The sequence below is a fragment of the Schistocerca americana genome, chromosome 9, assembly GCF_021461395.2.
Source record: "Schistocerca americana isolate TAMUIC-IGC-003095 chromosome 9, iqSchAmer2.1, whole genome shotgun sequence".
Classification (NCBI taxonomy): domain Eukaryota; kingdom Metazoa; phylum Arthropoda; class Insecta; order Orthoptera; family Acrididae; genus Schistocerca; species Schistocerca americana.
This window is the reverse complement of record NC_060127.1, coordinates 207555298-207580268: the sequence shown is the minus strand read 5'-3', so window position 1 is coordinate 207580268 and position 24971 is coordinate 207555298. Positions and strand designations below refer to the sequence as shown.

At 43.9% G+C, this 24971-nt stretch overlaps 1 protein-coding gene across 1 annotated transcript in view; it reads left to right on the top strand.

Annotated features, from left to right (window-relative positions):
- The window catches only part of LOC124550828, a 117011-nt gene that overhangs the window by 50483 nt on the left and 41557 nt on the right, over positions 1–24971 (top strand). The window contains exons 4-6 of the mRNA XM_047125553.1: positions 3596–3741; positions 8636–8929; positions 9895–10383. Of these exons, the coding sequence (XP_046981509.1) occupies positions 3596–3741; positions 8636–8929; positions 9895–10383 (929 nt within the window). The remainder of the gene's footprint in view (positions 1–3595; positions 3742–8635; positions 8930–9894; positions 10384–24971) is intronic.

Here is a 24971-nt window from a genome sequence, read left to right as displayed (position 1 = left end):
ATTGGCCGTACAGCATAATCCGCACTTCATCGGTACCTCGGAGATTTCTGTCCCATCGCTCGTGCACCGACTTTTTTATTTAGCGTATGGCTAATACAGACATATCATGATATTACATATACATATGTACATATTGACACACAAGAAACTTAAGTATGTCTTTACAACTGAATATCCAGTCCTTCAATCCAGCGCACTGCATCTGGAGTTGCTAGCAGGAAGTCCTCTTTGGCGCCGTGATAGGCTCGAATCCTGCATTCACTGACAATGTGGTGAACAGTCTGGTATGGAGCCCCGCAGTCACAAGCTGGATCAGGCAGCTTGTTCCACTTGAAGAGAGCATCCCTGCATCGCCCATGGCTGGTACGGATTCTGTTGAGAGTAGACCACGTCTTGCGTGGTAAGTCGAATCCACTTGGAAGTTTAGCACCTGAGAAGATGTTATGCAGGTGCACATCTGTCATTGCTTCCCACCGACCTTTCCATTCTTCAAGAGGTTTGAAATTCTTAGCAACCATGTCAGCAGCATCGCACAGAGTTGGATGACGTGATTTCAGTCTCTTGCGATTTAAAAGTGGCAGGTCGCTATGCACGGGTAGGTTAGAATTCCTGGAGATCTTGTGGAATTCTCTCATAAGGGCAGTACATCTGCGTAGATCAGGAGGCATTATACCGGTTAACAGTGGAAGCCAATAAACTGGAGTAGATCTGATTGTGCCAGATATTATGCGCATTGTCGTATTCAGCTGGGTATCAACAAGCCTTGTATGATGACTATTCATCCAAACAGGTGCACAGTACTCAGCACTTGAGTATACCAAGCCCAGAGCTGAAGTTCGCAGGGTGGTTGCTGAAGATCCCCAGGTAGTTCCGCATAGCTTATGGAGGATGTTGTTTCGAGTCCTCAGCTTTTGAGCTAAGTTAAGAAGGTGTTGTTTGAAGCATAGTGTTCGATCCAGGATGACACCAAGATATTTTGGGTTCCAGTTGTGATGAAGAATTCTGCCTCTGAAACTTACCTCCAGTTTTACGTTCGCCAACTGGTTATTTAGATGGAAGCAACACACTTCTGTTTTACTCACACTGGGTTGGAGTCTCCAGATTTTGAAGTAATTGTCTAATGCAGACAGGTCATTGGCTAAAATCTCTTCTGTTGTCTTCATTTCCTGGTGTTTGACGGCTAGAGCCAGGTCATCAGCATAGCAGTATTTTCTGGATGAAGTGTCAGGTAGATCAGATAGATATAGGTTGAACAGTAAGGGTGAGAGAACTGATCCTTGAGGCAATCCGTTGTTCAGCTTCCTCTCCTTACTTATATTGCTTCCAGTGATTACCTGGAACTTCCGATCACTTAGCATGCTGTTAATCAGTCGAGCCATTGTTCTGCAGGGTATGATGCGGAGAAATTTGTAGATAAGGCCTTCCCTCCACACAGTGTCGAAGGCGGCAGTTAGATCAACAAATGCCACTGATGTTTTCTGCTTCATTTGGTATCCTGACTCTATGAAGGATGTGAGAGACAATACTTGGTCGCAGCAGCTACGCCCTGGTCTGAAGCCTGCCTGATCAACTGGAACGTTCTCTAAGATAGCGCTACTTATTCTGTTATATATTAGCCTTTCAAAAAGCTTGTAGCAGCAGCTGAGTAGGGAAATGGGGCGATAGTTTTCTACCCTGTTGCTGGGTTTGCCAGGTTTCAGAACAGATATTATCTTCACCTTTTTAAACTCAGATGGAAGTTGACCAGTCAGCAGGATGTCAGTGAAGAATTCTGCCAGCCATTTCTTAGCTTTTCCTCCCATATGGATCAGGAATTCTGGGTGGATACCATCGAATCCAGGTGCCTTAAGAGGTTTGAGGTCCTTCAGTCCAGAGTCAATGTCTGAAAGTGTGAAGGGATGGGTATACTCAGATGAGGGAGATGCCTTCTTTTTAAGGTCACGAAGCTGTCGTCTGATATGTCTTGTATGTTTCTTGTCAGGAGGTACTCTTGAGGTGGTAATGATGTGGGAAGCAATTTGGTCTGGTGTTACTCCCGAATTTTTTCTGCATGCTGGTGCACTTCCTCCCAGTTTTCTCAGAAGACTCCATGCTTTCCTGCTCGAGTGGGTAAAGTCCATAGTTTTGACCGTTTCTGCCCATTTCTGCCTCCGAGACATGTCCAAGCTGGACAATAGTTCCGTAGCTATCTCTGGGTCACCACTTTGCTGGAAGTATTGGTACAGTGTTTCACTTTCCTCATTCCATCCTGGAACATATTCTTTTCGGTATCCTCTTGGCATACACTTTTTAGCTGTTGCTGTTACTGCACCAATGAAGCGTTGATAGTTATTATGTGATGGAGGTATCCATCGAATGGTCTTATCCAGTTCCGTTGAAAACTTCATCCAGTCGGCTTTCTGGAAATTCCATCGAGCATGCGGAGTTGATCGTATGACAGGAACAGTGCAGCCAATTTGTATTATTACAGGTCTGTGTTGGCTGTGAGGAAAGGCATCTATCACTTTCCTTGTGGTGTTGATGGGAAAGCCAGTTTCGTTGCAGCTAACAAAGCATAAGTCAGGATTTGAATCCTTGTCCCAAGCAGCTGACCTGAAAGTGCCTTGATCTTTAGCATCAAACACTAGATGAAGATTATTCTCTTCGATCCATTCTGCAAGCATGCTCCCATTTTCATCATTTTGAGAGTACTTCCAAAGTTCATGGTGACTATTGAAGTCTCCTATGTAAATTGCAGGATGTTCTGCTGTGTGTAGGACAAAATCAGGCCATGTTGTTTTGGGTGGTTTGTAAACATTTGTAATAGTAATGCCGTGCAATTGTATGACAACTGTATGTATATCTGCCTCCACACTTACAGAAATCAGCGAAGCTTCGTTTATGTTGTTACGGACATACGTAGCAATTCCATACACCTCGTGGTAAGTTACACCAAGTGCAGAATATCCAGGAATTCGACCTCGGCTTCGGAATATTTCTTCGCTGGAAACACGAGTTTCTTGAATGGCGACGACATCGATATTATTGTCCACCAAAAATTTTGACAGATAGTCACACTTTGCCCTGCTAATGCTTTCGATATTCAGTTGAAGGAGTCTGATAGTTGGTCCAATGTTTCTTGTTAATGAGCTCTGAAAAGAACTGTTTCTGCTATTTAGTTGATATGTCATTGCCAGGAGATCCTATGGATAGTCTGGCTGCCTGTAATCACTGTTGCTCAATTAGCACCACCCAGGAGGCACGTGTAGGGTATTTTAAGGTTAAACCTACGGACGTGAGCAACGCTACCTCCCCGTGCACCGACTATAACACCACGTTCAAACTCACTTAAATCTTGATAACCTGCCATTGTAGCAGAAGTAACTTATCTAACAACTGCAGCAGACTCTTGGTACCCTACCGCAGCGCCGTATTCTGCCTGTGTACATATCTCGGTATTTCAATACGCATGCCTGTGAAAGTTTCTTTGGCTTTCAGTGTACGTCTTACGCAACACGCCTAGTGTATTGCCAATTTACATCACACTCTTTCCACAACAGTTCAAAAAGGAGCATCGTGTTGCGTTCTGGAATACATTACCATCGTTTGGTCGTAGGAGCTGATCGAGAAGTTTCTGAAGGAATTGGCGGCATCTACGCGCGATCGACCACCAGCACAGGTTGCTACACCAATCAGGGACCATGACAACAAGATCGACCCCGGGAATCGACTGCGGCCATCGACCGAGGAACCCACCAACAGGTGACGTCAAATTTTCCTATCAACTCTTTTTGCCAAAAATTTAAATCTTTTCCAGATCACTGGGTATCTCAATTCTTTACATCCACTTTCCTTGTATTCGTTTATTACGCACCTTCCTGCAACACTGTTTCTCTTCATAACTAGTTAGTTACGTGATCCACTGATTGTTGTTGTTGTGGTCTTCAGTCCTCAGACTGGTTTGATGCAGCTCTCCATCCTACTCTATCCTGTGCAAGCTTCTTCATCTCCCAGTACCTACTGCAACCTACATCCTTCTGAATTTGCTTAGTGTATTCATCTCTTGGTCTCCCCCTACGATTTTTACCCTCCACGCTGCCCTCCAATACTAAATTGGTGATCCCTTGATGTCTCAGAACATGTCCTACCAGCCGATCCCTTCTTCTGGTCAAGTTGTGCCACAAACTTCTCTTCTCCCCAATCCTATTCAATACTTCCTCATTAGTTATGTGATCTACCCATCTAATCTTCAGCATTCTTCTGTAGCACCACATTTCGAAAGCTTCTATTCTCTTCTTGTCCAAACTATTTACCGTCCATGTTTCACTTCCATACATGGCTACACTCCATACAAATACTTTCAGAAACGACTTCCTCACAATTAAATCTATACTCGATGTTAATAAATTTCTCTTTTTCAGAAACGCTTTCCTTGCCATTGGCAGTCTACATTTTACATCCTCTCTACTTCGACCATCATCAGTTATTTTGCTCCCCAAATAGCAAAACTCCTTTACTACTTTAAGTGTCTCATTTCCTAATCTAATACCCTCAACATCACCCGACTTAATTCGACTACATTCCATTATCCTCATTTTGCTTTTGTTGATCTTCATCTTATATCCTCCCTTCAAGACACCATCCATTCCGTTCAACTGCTCTTCCAAGTCCTTTGCTGTCTCTGACAGAATTACAATGTCATCGGCGAACCTCAAAGTTTTTATTTCTTCTCCATGGATTTTAATACCTACTCCGAATATTTCTTTTGTTTCCTTTACTGCTTACTCAATATAAATATTGAATAACATCGGGGAGAGGCTACAACCCTGTCTTACTCCCTTCCCAACCACTGCTTCCCTTTCATGTCCCTCGACTCTTATAACTGCCATCTGGTTTCTGTACAAATTGTAAATAGCCTTTCACTCCCTGTATTTTACCCCTGCCACCTTTAGAATTTGAAAGAGAGTATTCCAGTCAACATTGTCAAAAGCTTTCTCCAAGACTACAAATGCTAGAAACGTAGGTTTGGCTTTCCTTAATCTTTCTTGTAAGATAAGGCGTAAGGTCAGTATTGCCTCACGTGTTCCAGTATTTCTACGGAATGCAAACTGATCTTCCCTGAGGTCGGCTTCTACTAGTTTTTCCATTCGTCTGTAAAGAATATGTGTTAGTATTTTGCAGCTGTGGCTTATTAAACTGATTGTTCGGTAATTTTCACATCTGTCAACACCTGCTTTCTTTGGGATTGGGATTATTATATTCTTCTTGAAGTCTGAGGGTATTTCGCCTGTTTCATACATTTTGCTCACCAAATGGTAGAGTTTTGTCAGGACTGGCTCTCCCAAGGCCGTCAGTAGTTCCAATGGAATGTTGTCTACTCCGGGGGCCTTGTTTCGGCTCAGGTCTTTCAGTGCTCTGTCAAACTCTTCACGCAGTATGGTATCTCCCATTTCATCTTCATCTACATCCTCTTCCATTTCCATAATATTGTGCTCAAGTACATCGCCCTTGTATAGACCCTCTGTATACTCCTTCCACCTTTCTGCTTTCCCTTCTTTGCTTAGAACTGGGTTTCCATCTGAGCTCTTGATGTTCATACAAATGGTTCTCTTATCTCCAAAGGTCTCTTAAATTTTCCTGTAGTCAGTATCTATCTTACCCCTAGTGAGATAAGCCTGTACATCCTTACATTTGTCCTCTAGCCATCCCTGCTTAGCCATTTTGCACTTCCTGTCGATCTCATTTTTGAGGCGTTTGTATTCCTTTTTGCCTGCTTCATTTACTGCATTTTTATATTTTCTCCTTTCATCAATTAAATTCAATATTTCTTCTGTTACCCATTATAATCACGATAAACTCAATTGTTGAGAATAGATCGAATGAATTAAACATTGCGTGTACAAGTAAATAAACACATACATAGTCTATCACAATTAATAGGAGAAACTGACGTGAATGGAGGTATATGATAAGAGAAGCAAAGACGTCCCAGTTAACATGCATGCTGAGACGAGCTGTTAGCGAAATAATTGCGAATATATGGTTACGCCACTCCACTGGCTTCAGTATTAAATACACTGTCCAGTGTCATTATGTGAGCACCTGTCCAAAGTCTGAATAACCAGCTTTTGGTGCGCAGACAGCTGCGAGACGTGCAGAAAGAGCGCCGGTGAGGTTCTGGAAGGTACCGGCAGGGATGTGGAGCCACGCCGACTCCACCACCGTGCCCAGCTGGGTTTCTCGACTAACAGTCCACGGTGCATACAGCGCGATCGTGATGGTCCAACAGATTCTCTATTGAGCCCAAATCCAGGGAGCGTGGTGGCCAGGAGAGTATGGTAAACTCATCCTGGTGCTTTCTGAACCACGCACGTACACCGTGAGCTGTGTGGCATGTCGTATTGTCCAGCTGGTAGATGCCATCGCTCTGACGAGAAACAAATCACATGTAGGTGTGGACATGGTCCCAAAGCATAGAAGCATACTGTTGTTGATGCACTGTACCTTGCAGAATAACGAGATCACCCAGAGAATGCCACGAAAACATCCCACAGACCACTACGCTCTCTCCTCCAGCCTGGTTCCTTTGCCATATACAACGGCCATCTGCCTGATGGAGCATAACACGTGATTCGTCTGTAAGGTCCCGGGTCGCCACGTAGTGGACGTCCAGCTGTGATACTGGCGTGTGAATTGCAGCACCTAACAACTGTGTCAGACACTTGTTGTCTTATATAGGCGTTGCCGAACGCAGCGCCGTATTTCGCTTATTTACATATCTCTGTATTTGAATATGCATGCCTATACTAGTTTCTTTGGCGCTTCAGTGTGTAATAATTTTGGCTAATTAGCTCTATCTAACAAATCTCATTCGGAGGCATCTATTCGATGATTTATAATGTCATATACGGACAAGTGTAATGTTGTACAATATGCGATAAACTCTACTGAGCAACATATATTGCGCCGTGATCACACGCTGAGTGGTGGTCGATCAGCTGAAACGACTGAGAAGCAGTGTTTCTCGTCTCCCACTGCCTGTCGAGAGCACGCCCTTACGAGAAAGTATTGCCTTTTCCGAACGGCCTGACACGAAGTCGTTGATCAAGTTCTAAAGTGAGTTTCATTAATTCCATCTCCGAATTCAAAGCACTTTCGAATTCTCTTAACAACGGTCGTAGCTCTTCTGAGTTCGTCTCAGCGTTCTCTTATGAGAGCAGCACTGTTCCTAATGCAAGCGAGGAATCGTCTCTTTATTTTCACGTTGCTGACCTCACCTTTGAACCGTCCTCATCAGCAAAAATCTAAAAGTGTTAAGTTCCAGGAACCATGGTGGCCTACAAGCGTTACCGTATCTGATGATCCACGTTTCGCGGAATGTAAGGTTTACATGATGGATATTTTAGGTTCAGATGATGGATCAGCAGAAATTGTCACGTTTTTTGTCCACCAAGGTCCTCGGACCTTAGCCGTGGCCATTGAGGATAGTTGAAAGGCGAACTCTGCAAAGAAAATGCAAGATTCATAGCTCGGATTACACGAAGGGCGTTCAATGAGAAATTTTTCTCAGATCACGTTGATTTTATTGCGAGTTCAAGTACATCATATTACTCCCCACTCCTTTGGCTGCGAAGCCCCATTTTTCGGAGTAATCTCCGTTCACTGCGACCCCGTTACACCACCTTACTGGGATGGCCTGTACGCTCTCAAGGTACCACTCAGCTGGTCGATGACGGGGCCAATTTTTGCTGCATCAGTAACTTCCCCATCACCTGCTTACTGCTTCCCGCGAAGTTTATCCTTCATTGGGCCGAGCAGATGGAAGTCAGAAGGTGCGATAAGAAGGCTGTGGGGTGGATGAGGAAAGACAGTTCAGTGAAGTGTTGTGAGCTCCTTTCAGGTGTATAGACCTGTGTGAGGCCCTGCGTTGTCAAGGATAAGCAGAAGTTCGTTTGCATTTTTGTGGCGACGAATACGATTGAAGTCGTTTCATCGGTTTCCTGAGGTTAGCTCACAGGATCGGGCAGGGTTGCGAGACCATACTGCAATGCTGACAGGCGCCTAGCCCAACGACTCACTGTGCTTTTGTTCATTGCTAGATCTCCGTAGACATTCTGGAAGCGCCTATGAATATTTGTGAAGCTCTAGTTTTGCGTAAAAAGAAACTCAGAGACAACTCTGTGCTAGGAACGCGCCTCCGTTGCACTTGCCATTTTCAGGGCTATCGGAACTTCGTCAAACTATAGGGACTGAAGGGGGAATACAAGTATTCCAAGATGTCCACAACATTCCGTATTCTTTCAACAGAAGAGGGTGTTGCATTACCTATTGAACGCCCCTCATAAATTGTGCTGCTCTCATTAGGGCATGCCAACACCTCAGAATAGCTACACCATGTATAACCCGTGTAAAGAATACAGTGCTGAAGTTAAGGAAATCCAGCGTCATACTAAGAGGAACCAACAACCTCGATTGCCGTTAAGCGTCCACCAGTAAGTGTAGGAGGGGGTGGGGGATGATACTTGTGCAATTTGTACTCTGCACTGCACATCTTACAGTAGCTCGCAGAGCACAGATGTAGAAGAAGTTTCTGCTCCACTCACTTCATGCCCAGAAATTTGTACTTCGGAAGGTAGCCAGATTGTGTGTGCCGCAGGTTGGCGAGCCTGTACCTGGACAATGAGGAGGCTGGTGACAAAAGCAGCACCAGCAGTGAGTACAGTGAGAGAGACACGGGCCCTGTCGAGGGTTCCGGTGATGGCGACGGCGAGCTGGGCTCCAGCGAGCACAGCTGGAGTTTGCTGGAGTCCAAAAGCCACCGTCATCCCTACGACGATCGTGACGGCTGGGTGACGCTGGAGGCAGTGCCCTGGGCCGCTGCCAAGGTCGCTAAATGGAAGCCCAACCCTGGCCGCCGACCACCCTGGGTCACGCTACAGAATAGCTATGGGTGAGATATTGCTGAGCTCTGTCCAATAATAACTAGAACTGGAACACACAACAAAGAACACCACAACGGGTGAGTGACGTTAGTGGTTCGTGACCTAGAGCACAAACCATGTCACCGAGTAGGAACACAACCTGGGGCTGCAGGGACACTGAATCATGCATCAACCTAGCTACAGATGAGATACTTCGTAATTCCCTCACATAATAGTAAAAATTGCATTTGATACGGTAATTGCTGAAATAGCAAACCACAAAGGCGTGCCTTCGCTATACTATCCTTACATGCTTGTTCCATTTCGTCTGCAACATTAATCCTAGGTATTTAATAGAGGTGGTAGCTGAGTGGTCAGCGTGACAGACTGTCAATCCTAAGGGCCCAGGTTCAATTCCCGGCTGGGTCGGAGATTTTCTCCGCTCAGGGACTGGGTGTTGTGTTGTCCTAATCATCATCATTTCATCCCCATCGACGCACAGGTCGCCGAAGTGGCGTCAACTCGAAAGACCTGCACCAGGCGAACGGTCTACCCAATGGGAGGCCCTAGCCACACGACATTTCATTTCATTTCAATAGAGGTGACTGTGTCAAGCAGTACCTACTGATACTATATTTGAACATTAACTTACATTTTTCTACAGAGTAAGCTGCTATTCGTCACACCATCTTGTATCTTCCTATGGTCACTAAAGGTACACCACAGCATCATCAGGAAACAGCTATGTGTTCCAGCAGAATTTTTCGATTTATTGCTGCTGATCACCAATTTTTTCTCGTGTTTGTAAAATACTATTTCAGCAATAGTAATTGATAATACACATTCATTTTTAATTGAGAATAACAGTATAATGTTAAAATGGAAGTTAACTTTCAATTGTGAATAGCTACATTTTTTCTGGCAAAAAGCCAGTAAAAATAAGGCACACGGACTGCGCGACTAGCTAGCTCACTGCAGCCGCGGTGGTTTGCAGGGGCCAGCAGAGCAGTCCCCCCCACGATCGCTGGGACCGGCCTCAGCCGACCTCCGTCTGGCACAGACCCGCCCCGGAGCGCCCCCCGGCTGTGAAGCCGTCACTGCCGGCAGACCCTTACGAATACTTGGCGCATCACCACGGCGACATCGTCACCGACCAGCGCCCCCTACACCGGCCCCCCTGGGCGCCCCCTCCCGGCAGTGCCGAGATCGGAGAGGGTGGTGGCGGCAGTGTGTACGGCCTCTCCCAACCCCACCACCAGCAGCACGGCCCTGCCAGACCCGGCTACATTTTCCCAGAAGAGCCCTCGGGGCTGGACTCGCTTCACCGGCACCACTACCATCAGCCCCACCACCCTCCCAGCTACCCGGGTGAGGCGGACGGTGAGTGGGTGCTACTGTCCAGCACGAAGGGCTACTCCCTGCCGTCACACCGCCGCCTGCACCAGCGCGCCGTCTCCTTCAGTGCGAGACCTGTCACCTCCAGGTAACCAGCTACAACAGCGTCACATCTTTTGTCTGAATTATTATTTGTTTTATGACCTTCATTGGACCACTCTAGTCAGAAATACAAAGTTGTAAACAAGTTGTTACACAGAGATACAATTTGGCTCAACAATAACTTAATATGGTATTTAGATAATATAATTATTAGAGTCAATTAGAAAGGTGTTTTGCTCTTCTGTCTGCCCAATATTTCTTCATTCCTTCAGATATTTTCTTTCTTTCTTCATCTGAGACCACTCTTTCTGTACTCCTTTTATTGATTTTCATTTGTAGTCTGGTTTGCGGGTCTTGCAGTATTCTGGTTTTCTCTGTCTTGTTTTTTAGGTAATCTACTGTAATTTGGAGTTCTTTTATATCTTCCTTAATTTCTGTGATCCATTTAATGTCGCTCTTGCTATTCCACAATTTTTGTATTATTTTTTTACTAATTCTGTTTTCTGGAGTTCTCATCAGATGTCCAAAGGATGAGATGCGTTTCTTCCTGATCGTGCTCATGACTGGTTCTATTTTATTATATACTGTTTCATTTGATGCTATTCTCCAATGTCCATTTATTTTATACTGTTTATTTATACATGTCCTAATTATTCTTGTTGTATTTTTAGAATTCTGTCAATTTCTGCTGTATCAGTTTTTTTGAAGATAGTTTCAGCTGCATACGTTATTTCTGGTTGTGTAACTGTTTTATAGTGTTTTAATTTTGCATCTATAGATAGGCTTTTTTGTTGTATGTAGTTTTGGTAATGTAATTTGCGTAGTTCAGTTTTTTTATTCTATTCTGCCACGATGGCTTCTCATTTAGATTGTATGTTATTATCTCGCCTAAATATTTAAATTTATCAACAATTTTGATTTCCTGTTTTCCTATTGTAATTTTGTTTGCAAGTGGTGGGTCAGTTAGCATAATCTCCGTTTTTTTCAAATGATATTCTAAGGCCTACTTTCTCTGCTATTTCTTGTAGTGATTTCACCTTTTGTCTTAATTATATCAATTTACCCACATTAATGCTGGATGAGCTCCACTGCTATTAAGAATTACCTATATTTGGTTTCTTTGTTTATAAAAGTCGAGTCTACAGTAGATTCACAAATCCACAAGTTACCTTGTGACTGTTGGTTTGTCTAAGGTTCCAGGTCCATGGCTTCTGATAATGTTTGAGGTGACTTTAAATGGGTGAAAATCAAAGGAAAACTATCCACAACATTAGTTTAGTTCAGCACAAAACGAATAATAAGATTAAAAACAGCCGACCAGTTGCAATGGATAAAGTAATCTTTACCTAGGTTTTGACAGATTTAAATCTATCTTCTTCAGAAGGCGGCAGTATTACATTAATATGGAATGATATGTCATTGTCGTTTTTACAAATATCTGCGTAGATCCATTAGTCTAAAATAAAATATAGCCCTGAAAATAGGGTTTGTCATGTTTATTTATACATGTCCTAACTACTCTTGTTCTATTTTTAGAATTCTGTCAATTTCTGCTGTATCAGTTTTTTTGAATGTAATCCAACCATTACCAATACTACTTGATTCAGATGATTTAGCAATAGAAAAATTCAATTTCAGACCTAAAAAGTATTTAGGACCTGACAATACAGATATACTGGCAATCTTCTTCAGATTGGTGACCTTCTTACTGGTGCCAGGCACTGGAACGGAACCATAAGTGCCAGTAATATTCAACAAATCTTTGTAGACCAGCATACGTCTGCGACGGCGATATCCAACTCTGCAACTTCCATGCACTAATTTTTATTTACATGACAAACCCTATTTTCAGGGCTATATTTTATTTTAGACTAATGGATCTATGCAGATATTTGTAAAAACGACAATGACATATCATTCCATATTAATGTAATACTGCCGCCTTCTGAAGAAGATAGATTTAAATCTGTCGAAACCTAGGTAAAGATTACTTTATCCATTGCAACTGGTCAGCTGTTTTTAATCTTATTATGTGGAACCGTTGCTGTTGCGCAGCTATGTTTAAAATACAAAACAAATACATATTGCTCCACTTCAGTATGGTGTAGCCAGTGTTGCCACCAAACTATTTACATGAATCGAATCTTAAGAATCAGTCTGCCAGTAACTGGCCAAACTCACCATAACTGTCCTCAACGACTAACCTTCAGCTGATGTGGCTTCTTTTATTGCAGTGCCTCGCGACACCTTCCCGTGCCAACAAACGAGCCCCATGTCAGATTTACGAAGTGCATTATGTATCAAGTTAAAATTGGTGCAGTTCGCAATGGCGCTGAAGACAAATTTTCAGTATGATTCAGTGGATCTAAATACACCCTAAGACCAAAAAAAAAGAAAAAGATGCACCACAAAGTAATATCTGAATGAAGTGATGTACGTGTACAGACAAACAAATTGTTGCAATTTCAGAAAAGTTGGATGATTTAGACAAGAAAAAGAGCTTCACAAGCTGAGCAAGTCAATAATGCATTCATCCACCTCTGACCCTTATGCAAGCAATTATTCGGCTTGGCGTTGTTTGATGGAGTGTTGCATGTTCTCTTGAGGAATACTGAATCAAATCCTGACAATCAGCGTGTTACATTTGTTATTAACTAATTTATTTATTAAAATATAGATTAATTAAAATATAGATATAATGAAATATAAATATAATATTTATTAAAATATAAATTTATCAAAATATTAAATGAATAAATAGTGCTTTCGGTTCTAGACGCTTCAGTCTGGAACTGAGTGACCGCTACGGTCGCAAGTTCGAATCCTGCCTCGGGCATGGATGTGTGTGATGTCCTTAGGTTAGTCAGGTTTAAATAGTTCTAAGTTCTAGGGGACTGATGACCTCAGATGTTAAGTCTCATAGTGCTCAGAGCCATTTGAACCAAATGATAGATATCTAAAAACCCGAGGGATGGGATCTGACGACCTTACTGGCCAAGATAGTGTCTGATAAGCACGAAGATAAGCAGTAGAAACTATCGCCATATGTGGGTACCATTATCTCACTGAAATGTAAGACCAGGCTGGCTTGCCATGAAGAGAAACAAACCGTGGCACTGAATATCGTAGACATAATGTTTCGCCATAATGGTGCAACGGATCACAACCAAAAGCGTCCTGCTGTCAAGAGAAATGCCACGCCATACCACCGCTCCTGATTGTCATATCATACATCTGGTGACAGGCTGGTATTCTACCGCTGTTCAGGGCATCTCCAAATACTGTACGTCTTCGGCCTGTATCTCACTGACTGGAGTCGAATTGTCTGCAGTGAAGAGTCTCACTTCGAGCTGAGCCCCAATCACCAGCAAAGACGTGTCTGAACACGCCCTGGGCAGCAGTAGGATATCAATCTGAATGGCGCTCGCAATATGGCCCAACAACCAGGAGTCATTTCACTTCATGTCTTTCCCCATTTGGTTGTCATCCGTGGCCCCATTATAGCACAGCAGTATGCCAACGGTGTTCTACACCCCGCTTTGTTGCCATTCGTGGCAAGCCATCTGGAGCTCACCTTTCAGCAAGATAATGCCTGCCTGCAAATGGTCTCTACAGGGCTTGTCAAACCTTTGCTTGGCCAGCAAAGTCGCCGAATCTCTCCCCGAATCAGACTGTTTGAAGCATTATGGGCAGGGCCCTCTAACCATCTCGGAATTTTGATGAGCTCAAGTGCCAGTTGGACAGTATTTGGCATGATATCCCCCTGGAGGACATCCAACAAATCTGTCAATGAATTCCAAGTAGAATAACTGCTTCCATCACGAACATAGGGGAAAATTATCCATTTCTTCTGACACTGCAATCATTTGTACATCTGTACATGTATGTCACATCTTCAGATCTCCCTTCCATTCGGATTCGGATAATTGCTTCATGGTACGTCGTTTTTTGTGTTAGAGAGTATGTATGTATGTAATGTATGTATGCATACGTATTCAGGGACCCTCATGGACTGCCAGATCTGTTCGTATGCAATTCATACACTGAAGAGCCAAAGAAACTGGTACACCATCCTAATACCGTGTAAGGCCACTGAGAGCATGCAGAAGTACCACAACATGAAGTGGCGTGGACTCGACTAATATCTGAAGTAGTGCTGGAGGGAATTGACACCGTGAATCGTGCAGAGCTGTCCATAAATCCGTAAGAGTATGACGGGGTGGAGATCTCTTCTGAAGAGCACATTGCAAGGCATCCCAGATGTGCCCAATAATGTTCATGCCTGGGGAGTTTGGTGGCCAGCAGAAATGTTTAGACTCAGAAGAGTGTTCCTGGAGCCACTCTGTAGAAATTCTGGATGTGTGGGGTGTCGCATTGTCCTGCTGGAATTGCCCAATCCCGTCGGAATGCACAATGGACATGAATGGATACAGTTGATCAGACAGGATGCTTTCGTAAGTGTCACATGTCATATCTCGACGTTTCAAGGGACCCATATCACGCCAACTGCACACTCCCCACACCATTTCAGAGCCTCCACCAGCTTCAACAGTCCCCTGCTAACATGCAGGGTTCATGGACTCATGAGGATGTCTCCATACCCATACATGTCCATCCACTCTTTACTATTTAAAACGAGACTCGTTCCACCAGGCAACATGTTTCCAGTCATTTCCAGTCCAGTGTCGGTGTTGATGGGCTCAGGCAAGGCGTAAAGCTTTGTGTCATGCAGTCATGAAGGGTACACGAGTGGACCTTTGGCTCCGAAAGCCCGTACCGACGATGTTTCGTCGAATGATTCGCATGCTTACACTTGTTGATGCCCCAGCTTTGAAATCTGCAGCGATTTGCGAGAAGGTTGCACGTCTGCCATGTTGAACGATTCTCTTCAGTCGTCGTTGGTGCCATTCTTGCAGGATCTTTTTCCGGCCGCAGCGATATGGGAAATTTGGTGTTTTACCGGACTCCTGATATTCAGAGGACACTTTTGAAATGGTCATACAGGAAAATCATCACTTTATCGCTACCTCTGAGATGTTGCGCCCCATCGCTCGTGCGCCGATTACATCACTTTCAAACTCACTTAAATCTTGTTAACCTGCCATTGTAGCAGCAGTAACCGATCTAACAACTGTTTCAGACACTTGTCTTATATAGGCGTTGCCGACCGCTGCGCCGTATTCTCCATGTTTACATATCTCTGTATTTGAATACGCATGCCTGTACCAATTTATTTTGTGCTTCAGCGTATTTACAATATATTAACTGAATGGGTTCGTATAGCTAGTACGTTTCCCGAGTTGTCTACTAACTTTTAATTAATAGTTACCTGCTCTTTAACTTCTGGCTCCTTTCTCTCGCCCTGACAAGCACAGTACAAACACTTTCATGTTTACCGATGCAGCACGTCGTTTATAATTTGGTCAAGTAATGTTTTGCTGTAGATCATAAGTAAAGCACATGTAACGTCAAGTTATGGTTTTCTTACACATTTCAAAACTAATTCTTCTGTATGTACTATAATGAGTCACACTAGTTTTTTTTATTTAGATGTAAGTAGTGCTACCACACATTTTACACACAATCAACACGTGGTCCAGTCACATTGTGTCCGCCTCTCAAAAGTGGGAATAATCACCTTTCGCTGTGTGGACGTGCAAAGAGGTTCTGAAATGTATCGACACAGATGTGGAGCCATTCCAATTTCATTGTCGCGGCCAGCTGCAATAGGTTTCTCGCTAGAGAGTACAAGACGGAATAGTTGGATGGAGGTGGTCCAGCAGATTCTAGATTGAGTTTAAATTCGAATAATTTGGTGGCCAGGGAATTAGTGTGAATTCATCTTGAAGCCCTTTGAACCACACACGTACCTTGCAGGGCCATGTGACTTGTTGTATTGGTCCATGGGTAGATGCCATTGTGCCGAAGAAAGACGAATTGCATGTAGGGGCTCACATTGTCCACAAGGACATGTGCCTATTTGTGTTCCTCCATTGTGCCTTTCAGAATTACGATGGTTCCAATAGTTCAAATGGCTCTGAGCACTGTGGGACATAAACATCTGAGGTCATCAGTCCACTAGAAATTAGAACTACCTAAACCGAACCAACCTAAGGACGTCACACACATCCATACCCGAGGCAAGATTCGAACCTGCGACCGTAGCGGTCGCGCGGTTCCAGATTGAAGCGCCTAGAATCGCTCGGCCACACCGGCCGGCAGAATTACGAGGTCACCTGGGGAATGCCACGTAAACATCCCCGAGACCATAGTGCTCCCTCCTCCGACCCAGACCCATTGCTTTGAGATGTTCCATGCCGTACATGCCAACTGCCTTCTGCCCAGTGGAGCATAAAATGCTTTTCATCTAAAAAGCCCATCTGTCGCCACTCCGAAGACATCCACTTGTGATATTGACGTGCAAATTGCCGTCTTTGTTGCTGGTGATCAGCTTTGGCACATGAACCACGTGCCTGCTGAGGAGGCCCGTACACAGCAGCATTCACTGTGTGGTCATTGAGAAGACACTGTTAGTAGCCCTCGGTTGATCTGGGCAGTGTGTTGCTCAATAGTTGCGTGCCTGTTCACCCACACACGTTTCTGCAGCCAACATTGAGCCTGTCATCTACGGTCCGTGGTGCAGCACAATTGCCTTGGTGCCAGTCTTGGATCGGCTTTATATGCCCGTTTCGCCATGTGTAGTATACTTTAAGCACAGCAGCATGCTAACTTAGACGTATTGGAACTGCTTCCAACCTTGACCCAAAAGCCAATGATCATGCCCTTTTGAACTTCAGACAAATCGCATCGTTTCCGCATTACTACGTCCTCCTGCCGCCCCCCTCCCCCCCTCCACTGCTAACTTTGCCATCTGCCGGCTGCGAGTGATTATTACATGCTGACAACGGACATAGGTGGTGCGCACGTTCTCCGATTGAGCCGTGTACGTTGACACAATGTAATAGCATTTTAGAATGAATAAAACAAGAAGTAAATGGCTTATATTATACATAGTTATTAAATTATCACGTTGCTATTAATGATTATTTGTTTATGTTCAGTCCGTGTGCGAACAGCCGAACTTTTGCAGATCTTCCTGCATGGCACTACAACTTTTAAGCATTGCGACTTTAGCATGTACAACAGCACCATCCTTTAACAGGCTCATGAAGCTCCTGGCGTTATCCACTAGGTATTTAGTGATGAACCACTTTCGTTTCTTTTTTTTATTTTTAACACACACAAAAAATGGCTCTGAGCACTATGGCACTTAACATCTGAGGTCATCAGTCCCCTAGAACTTAGAACTACTTAAAGCTAACTAATCTAAGGACATCACACACATCCATGCCCGAGGCAGGATTCGAACCTCCGGACTGAAGCGCCTAGAACCGCTCGGCCACACGGCCGGCTAACACACACACTGTTAGTACAGTGTGGACTGTGTATTTTTATACTTAGTCCCCGCACGCTTTATTTACTGCAGAGGACGAGAAAATACAAAGGAAAAAGTAACGATTTTAGTGCAGCCAATCGCAGCTCTTATTGTAACTTTACATAATTTAAATTCCGCTGAGACAACTGCTGCTGAGATGCACTCCATTCGGTTCTAGTTTGTAGTTGCAATGAAAAGATACAATATTTCTTTTTATAGCAATGGAAATTACAGGATACAAACTATACGCAAAACACAGACACACCACTGAGTCGCAGATGAATGGAGCGTGGAGCATAGACAAATGAGTACATGGCCATTATATAATCATACTAGGTTATGAGCTCCAAATCATCTTCCAGTCTAAGAATGCACACATAGTTGTCCACGAAGTGGAAAGTAATAAACGAGGGAAGAAAGAGACAAAGGACATCGTTTTTAATCCCAGATCTCTCCTACCGTGACACAATGTACACTAAATGATTGTAAGTATCCGTACAGCCATATGTACTGCAGAGTTGACCTCTAGATGTCACGAGAGGACGGGTATTGTGTTCTCAGTGGAGAATGTTCCCTGCCATCATACGTGGTACAAGCAGTGAACTATGTAGCTGGCGGTGTTACGGTATGGGGATGTCTTTAGTGGCCGAGCGGTTATAGGCACTACAGTCTGGAACTGCGCAACTGCTACGGTCCCAGGTTCGAATGTTAGCTCGAGCATGGATGTGTGTGATGTCCTTAGGTTAGTTAGGTTTAAGTAGTTCTACGTTCTAGGGGACTGATGATCTCAGAAGTTAAGTCCCACAGTGCTCAGAACCATTTGAACCATTTTGATGTTTTTCACAGTTAGGCTCTGGCACCAGTATTGAGCTTAAGAAAACATAAAGTGCATAATGATATGTACAAATCTTACAGCACTGTGTACTGTGTACAGTATAGAAAAAGTTCAGTGCTGCAGTCACCACAGATGCCTACTGCAGTGGCAACACGGCAGACAGACCAGCGATGCGGGTTGCTGACTAAGCTGCGAAGTCTGGCCGACGCAAGAGTGTTTACAAACAAGTACCACAGTTGACAACAAACACGTAGGTGTGACCAACGTCCATCAGAGGGCATCAACCAGCAACAAAGGAAGGGGTCACGACGATCAACGAATTGTTTCCTGGCGATCAAGTGTGCACAAATAGTCCTGGAAATATCCTTCCTCCCGAGGCTAGATAAGCCGGCACCCAGCCATTCGGTGGGCACTTCTCGACTCGGCGGGTGCGGTGAAGATCGGCCGGTCCAGCAGCGTGCCAACTCGACCAACCTCTCTTCCGCAACAGTTGGGTCCGCAGCTTGTGGTCTAGTGGCTAGCGTTGCTGCCTCTGGGTCATGGGGTCCCGTGTTTGTTTCCCGGCTGGGTTGGGGATTTTCTCTGCACGGGGACTGGGTGTTTGTGTTGTCCTCATCATTTCGTCATCATTCGTCACGTGGCTAAACTGGACTGAGTAAAGAAATTGGAATGTGTGAAAAACTGGGACATTGCTTGGGCGCTGATGACCGCGCAGTTGAGTGCCCGACAAAACTTTTTGACCGCGCAGTTGAGTGCCCAACAAAACCAAACGTCATCATCATCATCCGCAACGATTGGGATACGTCGCTTTCGTCAGGTTACGCTATCTACTAGCTGCTAACAGCCGACTTCAACGTGGAACAGTTGTACAGGTATAAAGTCGAAGGGAAGTCTGATTGTAGGAATTAGTTGTTATTTGCTTGTTCTGCAGAAGGGATCCTTATTGTTTTGTTGATTTTAAAGAGGGTTTTACTGTTGGTAGTTTATTCTAGTTTCCTTAGTAAATAAGTTGGCAAAGCGAGTTGGTTCCTGCTCTGTAGATTTAGCATTCAGAGACAATGATTGTTGGAGACGATGACTATTTGTATGAGCATGACAATCTTGTCATAAAGCAACACCTGCAAGTCACTGGTCTGGGGACAATAACATTCCTGAAACGGACTGGTCTGCGCAGAGTCTGGACCAAACTCAGTGGAACACCTTTGGGATGAGCTAGGACACGACATCGATACAGTCTCCAGCGTCCAACATCACTATCTCCTCTGTTTTCCACTCTTGAGGAAGAATGGATAGTCATCCTCATCAATCAGACATTTCATTGAGAGTTTCCCCATCAGAGTTCAAGCCCTCATAAATACAAAGGGTGGATACACCCCATATTGTTGTCCAGTAATAGGTATCTGGATATTTTTGATCATATAGCATAATTTATTGCTGGGCACAATCATACCACTTTCAAAACGAAATTGTCAGGTTCAATCATTGGTGGTAATTTTAGTTTAAAATTGGATTGATTGCGTGGGACAGTGCATTACTTTCAAAACAAGCAATCACTGCGAGTGTCCAGTTCGACTGGAGCGTCACTATTTCCAGACCCACAGAGGAAAGTGCCTTAAACTGGATTCCCCTCACCCCTCAGACGGCCTCCCTGGTCTCTTGGCTCTGCATTCTCATGAACTCTAGTGGGACAAAGTGCAAACAGTAGTTTAGGCTTCTACCACTGTGTAGCAGGGTGCACAATTTGCCCACTTCACTTGTCACTTATCAGTTTTCCATTACATGTTCTGACAGTGGAAAAAATTTGTTCCACTTTGCTACATTTAAGGTTAATGTTTATGATTAACCCGTTTAATTTAGACGTTTGGTTCAAACTTTATTGGGTTATAGTCACATAAACTGGACTCCCTTCAGTTCCTTGAACTGAAACTCATAATTTTTCATGTTCCAAGTCTGGCGGTATTAGAACACACTTATTCTCTAGGAAGACTCCTGCGGATTCTGAGAAGACTATGGGAAAGGTTGATCAAATGAAGTGTGATCCATCCAAAGTAGTTAAAGCCACTGATGCAGTTCAGAAAAAGAAAATGGATCGGAAGGGGGCCAGTGAACGGTTTCATGTTCCAAAAGCAACACTTATGGGGCTGTCCAATATAAAGAATGGTACACCTAAGGAAGCAACAAAAACAAAATGAGACATACATGAGAGTGGGTAAAGATTTTGAAGATTCGCTGGTTTAGAGCTGTCTTGCTAAGAGAGACCCTTCCTTTGGGCTTACTGGTAATAACTTAAGAAGAACAGCAGTGATAAATTATACCGACTGATCTTTAACAGACGAAATTCCTGGGAAAAGTGGTTCTGGCTTTTTCTTAAATGATACAAAAGTAAACTGTCAGAAGGGACATCCTACAGCAGGGCCCTTGACTTCAGCAAAGAAAAAACAGAGAAATTTTATAAAATTCTGGAAAATATTATACACACATCAAAAAAATTTTGCATCACCTCCATTCCGAGAGTTCCGGGACCTGTACAGAAAATTGGAATAGATATCAACATAAACATCGTTTACGTCCTTTTTATTGCTCATGAAAACCACACTTTGCATGTTGTACCACCATACAGCAAGACCAACAGTGGTGGTGGTCCGGATTGATGTACACACCGGCACCTCTAATACCCAGCGGCACGTCCTCATGCATTGATGCATGCCTGTATTCGTCGTGGCATACTATCGACAAGTTCATCAAGGCACTGTTGGTCAAGATTGTCAGACTCCTCAAAGGCGATTTGGCGTAGATCCCTCAGAGTGCTTGGTGGGTCAGGTCGTCCATAAACAGCCCTTTTCAATATATCCCAGGCTTTTTTGATAGGGTTCATGTCTGGAGAACTATGTTGTTATCCTGAAGGAAGTCATTTACAAGATGTGCACGATGGGGGCGCGAATTGTCGTCCATGAAGACGAATACCTCGCCAATATGCTGCTGATATGGTTGCACTATCGGTCGGAGGATGGCATTCACGTATCGCACAGCCGTTCACAGCGCCTTCCATAACCACCAGCAGCGTACGTTGGCCCTACATAACGCCACCCCAAAACAGTGTATCTAAGGCGTTCAGCCTGACCGGGTTGCCTCCAAACACGTCTCTGACGATTGTCTGAGTAAGGCCATATGCGACACTCATCAGTGAAGAGCACGTGATGCCAATCCTGAGCGGTCCATTCAGCTTGTTGTTGGGCCAATCTGTACCATGCTGCACAGTGTGGTGGTTGCAAAGATGGACCTCGCCATGGACGTCGGGAGTGAAGTTGTACATCATGCAGCTTACTGCACACAGTATGTATCGTAACACGACGTCCTGAGGCTGCACGAAAAGCATTATTCAACATGGTGGCATTACTGTGAGGTTCCTCCGAACCATAATCCGTAGGTAGCGTTCATCCACTTCAGTAGTAGCCATTGGGCAGCCTGAGCGTGGCATGTCATCGACAGTTCCTGTGTATCTCCTCCATGTCCGAACAACATCAATTTTAAACTTCCTGGCAGATTAAAACTGTGTGCCGAACCGAGACTCGAACTCGGGAGCTTTGCCTTTCGTGGGCAAGTGCTCTGCCAACTGAGCTACCCAAGCATGACTCACGCCCCGTCCTCACAGCTTTACTTCTGGCAGTACCTCGTCTCCTACCTTCCAAACTTTACAGAAGCTCTCCTGCGAACCTTGCAGAACTAGCACTCCTGTCTTAGCCACAGCCTGGGGGATGTTTCTAGAATGATATTTTCACTCTGCAGCGGAGTGTGCGCTGATATGAAACTTCCTGGCAGAATAAAACTGTGTGCTGGACCGAGACTCGAACTCGGGAGAGCTTCTGTAAAGTTTGGAAGGTAGGAGACGAGGTACTGGCAGAAGTAAGGCTGTGAGGACGGGGCGTTTAGTCGTGCTTGGGTAGCTCAGTTAGCAGAGCACTTGCCCGCGAAAAGCAAAGGTCCCGAGTTCGAGTCTCGGTCCGGCACACAGTTTTCATCTGCCAGGAAGTTTCATATCAGTGCACACTCCGCTGCAGAGTGAAAATCTCATTCTGGAAACATCAATTTGGTTCACTCCGAGACGCCTGGACACTTCCCTTGTTGAGAGCCCTTCCTGACACAAAGTGTGGACGTGATCGAACAGCGGTATTGACCACCTAGGCATGGTTGAATTACAGATGACTGGAACTGATCGGCTGTCGGCCCTCCTCCGTCTAATAGGCGCTGCTCGTGCATGGTTGTTAACATCTTTGGGTGTGTTTAGTGACATCTGTGAACAGTCTAAGGGACTGTGTCTGCAATACAATATCCCCAGTCAACGTCTATCTTCAGTAGTTCTGGGAACCGGGCTGATGCAAAACTTTTTTTGATGTGTGCTTTACACCTTGAAACTAGATTATGTTTTGTCTGATTTAATCGCTTACTCTAATTTCTTTCAACGTTATTTTATTTTGATAAGGGATCAGATTTTGGTAGCTACTGGTAAGTGTAAGTTTTATTCATAGTAATAACTAGCTGTTTCCTGTGGCTGTGACTGAGCGAGGTGGCGCAGTGATTAGCACATTGGACTCAGGGGAGGATGACGGTTCAAATCCGCACCCAGGCATCCTGGTACAGGTTTTCCTTGATTTCCCTAAATCACTACAGGCAAGTTGCCAGGGTGGTTGCTTTGAAAGGGAAAGACTGACTTCCTTCAACGCCCTTCCCTAATCCCATGTGACTGATGACGTCTCTGTTTGGTCCCCTCCCCCAACGACCCAACCAAGCGGTTATCGCATGCCAGTAGTGTTGTTACGACGAGTGATGGTACGTCAGCAAGCTACTGTAGGTTCAATGTCATCAGCAGCCCACACATGTCTGCCTGTTTGGGTAATGCAAGCATATTTCATGTTCTGCTCCACTCTCTCCCACCTGCCAACCTGTCCCAACACACGGTGCATCAGAATGCGAAGCATTGCTGCCGAGCAGTGCATACAGAGGGCGAGGGGCAGTAGCGCGCCTCTAAGTATCTTGCTATTGAAGCAGGTACACATTGTACAATGTGTACATTTCGCAGAAAATAGTGTGGAAATATGTATTAAATACTGAATGTCTATAAGCATTGTATTGATTAATTTCAATCGTATTATGTAGCACATATCATCCAACAAAAGCATTTTCACAAACACGATCAAGAGTGAAAGAATAAATAGCTTTTTCAAAGAGTAAATATATTTCCGTAATTCGCGTAATATTCTTCAAAACAATACGTATCTAGTACTACACATTGTCTAAAGCAGTCTTTATTGTTCCTCAAGGTTCAAGCTATGTCCTTACCGACTTTCATTGAAACCGGTTGAATGGGTTAGTAATAATAAATTTAAACGTCATGCATAATGCAGCCGTTTTTCACGCATCCCCTGTTTATGACACCTTATACTGTGTCCTGACCTGTGTCGTACAATGATATAATTTTGCAGATACATTCAGTAGTGTATGGGAAGACTGTCCGCAAAACGTATGACAAATACAATTAGTAGTAGAGAAATTATAAATTAAAACTTCATGGATGATGCGAAAATTAACAGCAGAAATGTAGTAAGTGATAACCTTTTTTTTCCTTTCGTCTTTTTTTGAAGGGTGTAAGCCACAAAAAATCTGTCCAAGATCTGAAATTATGTCTAACGTTCTTTGCAAGTCACTGAGTGCTCTAACTGGATTAATATAATCTGGGTATTCTCGCTTTGTAGCCTACATTTCTTTTTCACCCCCGTCCCCTTTGAAAGGTTAGTAGTCCTTACCCCCACACCGACCCTTTTCAGACACTAAATGCTTTGCGTACGAAGTTTAGTTGAAATTGGTACAATGGTTTTGGAGGAGATGTGAAACATAAATACATACATATAGTTTCATAATATGTACGGCTATCCTTTGTGTCGTGGTGCGATTTTGATGAAATAAAACTTGTACAGTGTGCCAAACTGTGCTCAAGGTACCTGTGAAAAACCCATGAAAATTCGTGTAGCAGTTTTGGAAATTAGAGTGTTCAGACAGACAGACGGACAGACCAGAACGCTGAAAAGTTTAAACCACGATATCTTTATCTCTTTTTTTTTTTTTTTTTTTTTTTTTTTTTTTTTTTTTTTTTTTTTTTTTACGAGTTTGATGAAGTAAACCCTACACTCTGCAGCAAACTACGCTTGAGCTACCTGCGAAAATTCTATGAAAATTCGTCTTGTAATTTTGGAGATTAACGAGTTCAAATACAAGAAGACAAAGACAGTATTAGGTACTTATTATTAGTAATGGATAGTAAAACGTAAGTGGTGCATAACATTATAAATACTACAGACATTTAAAAAAT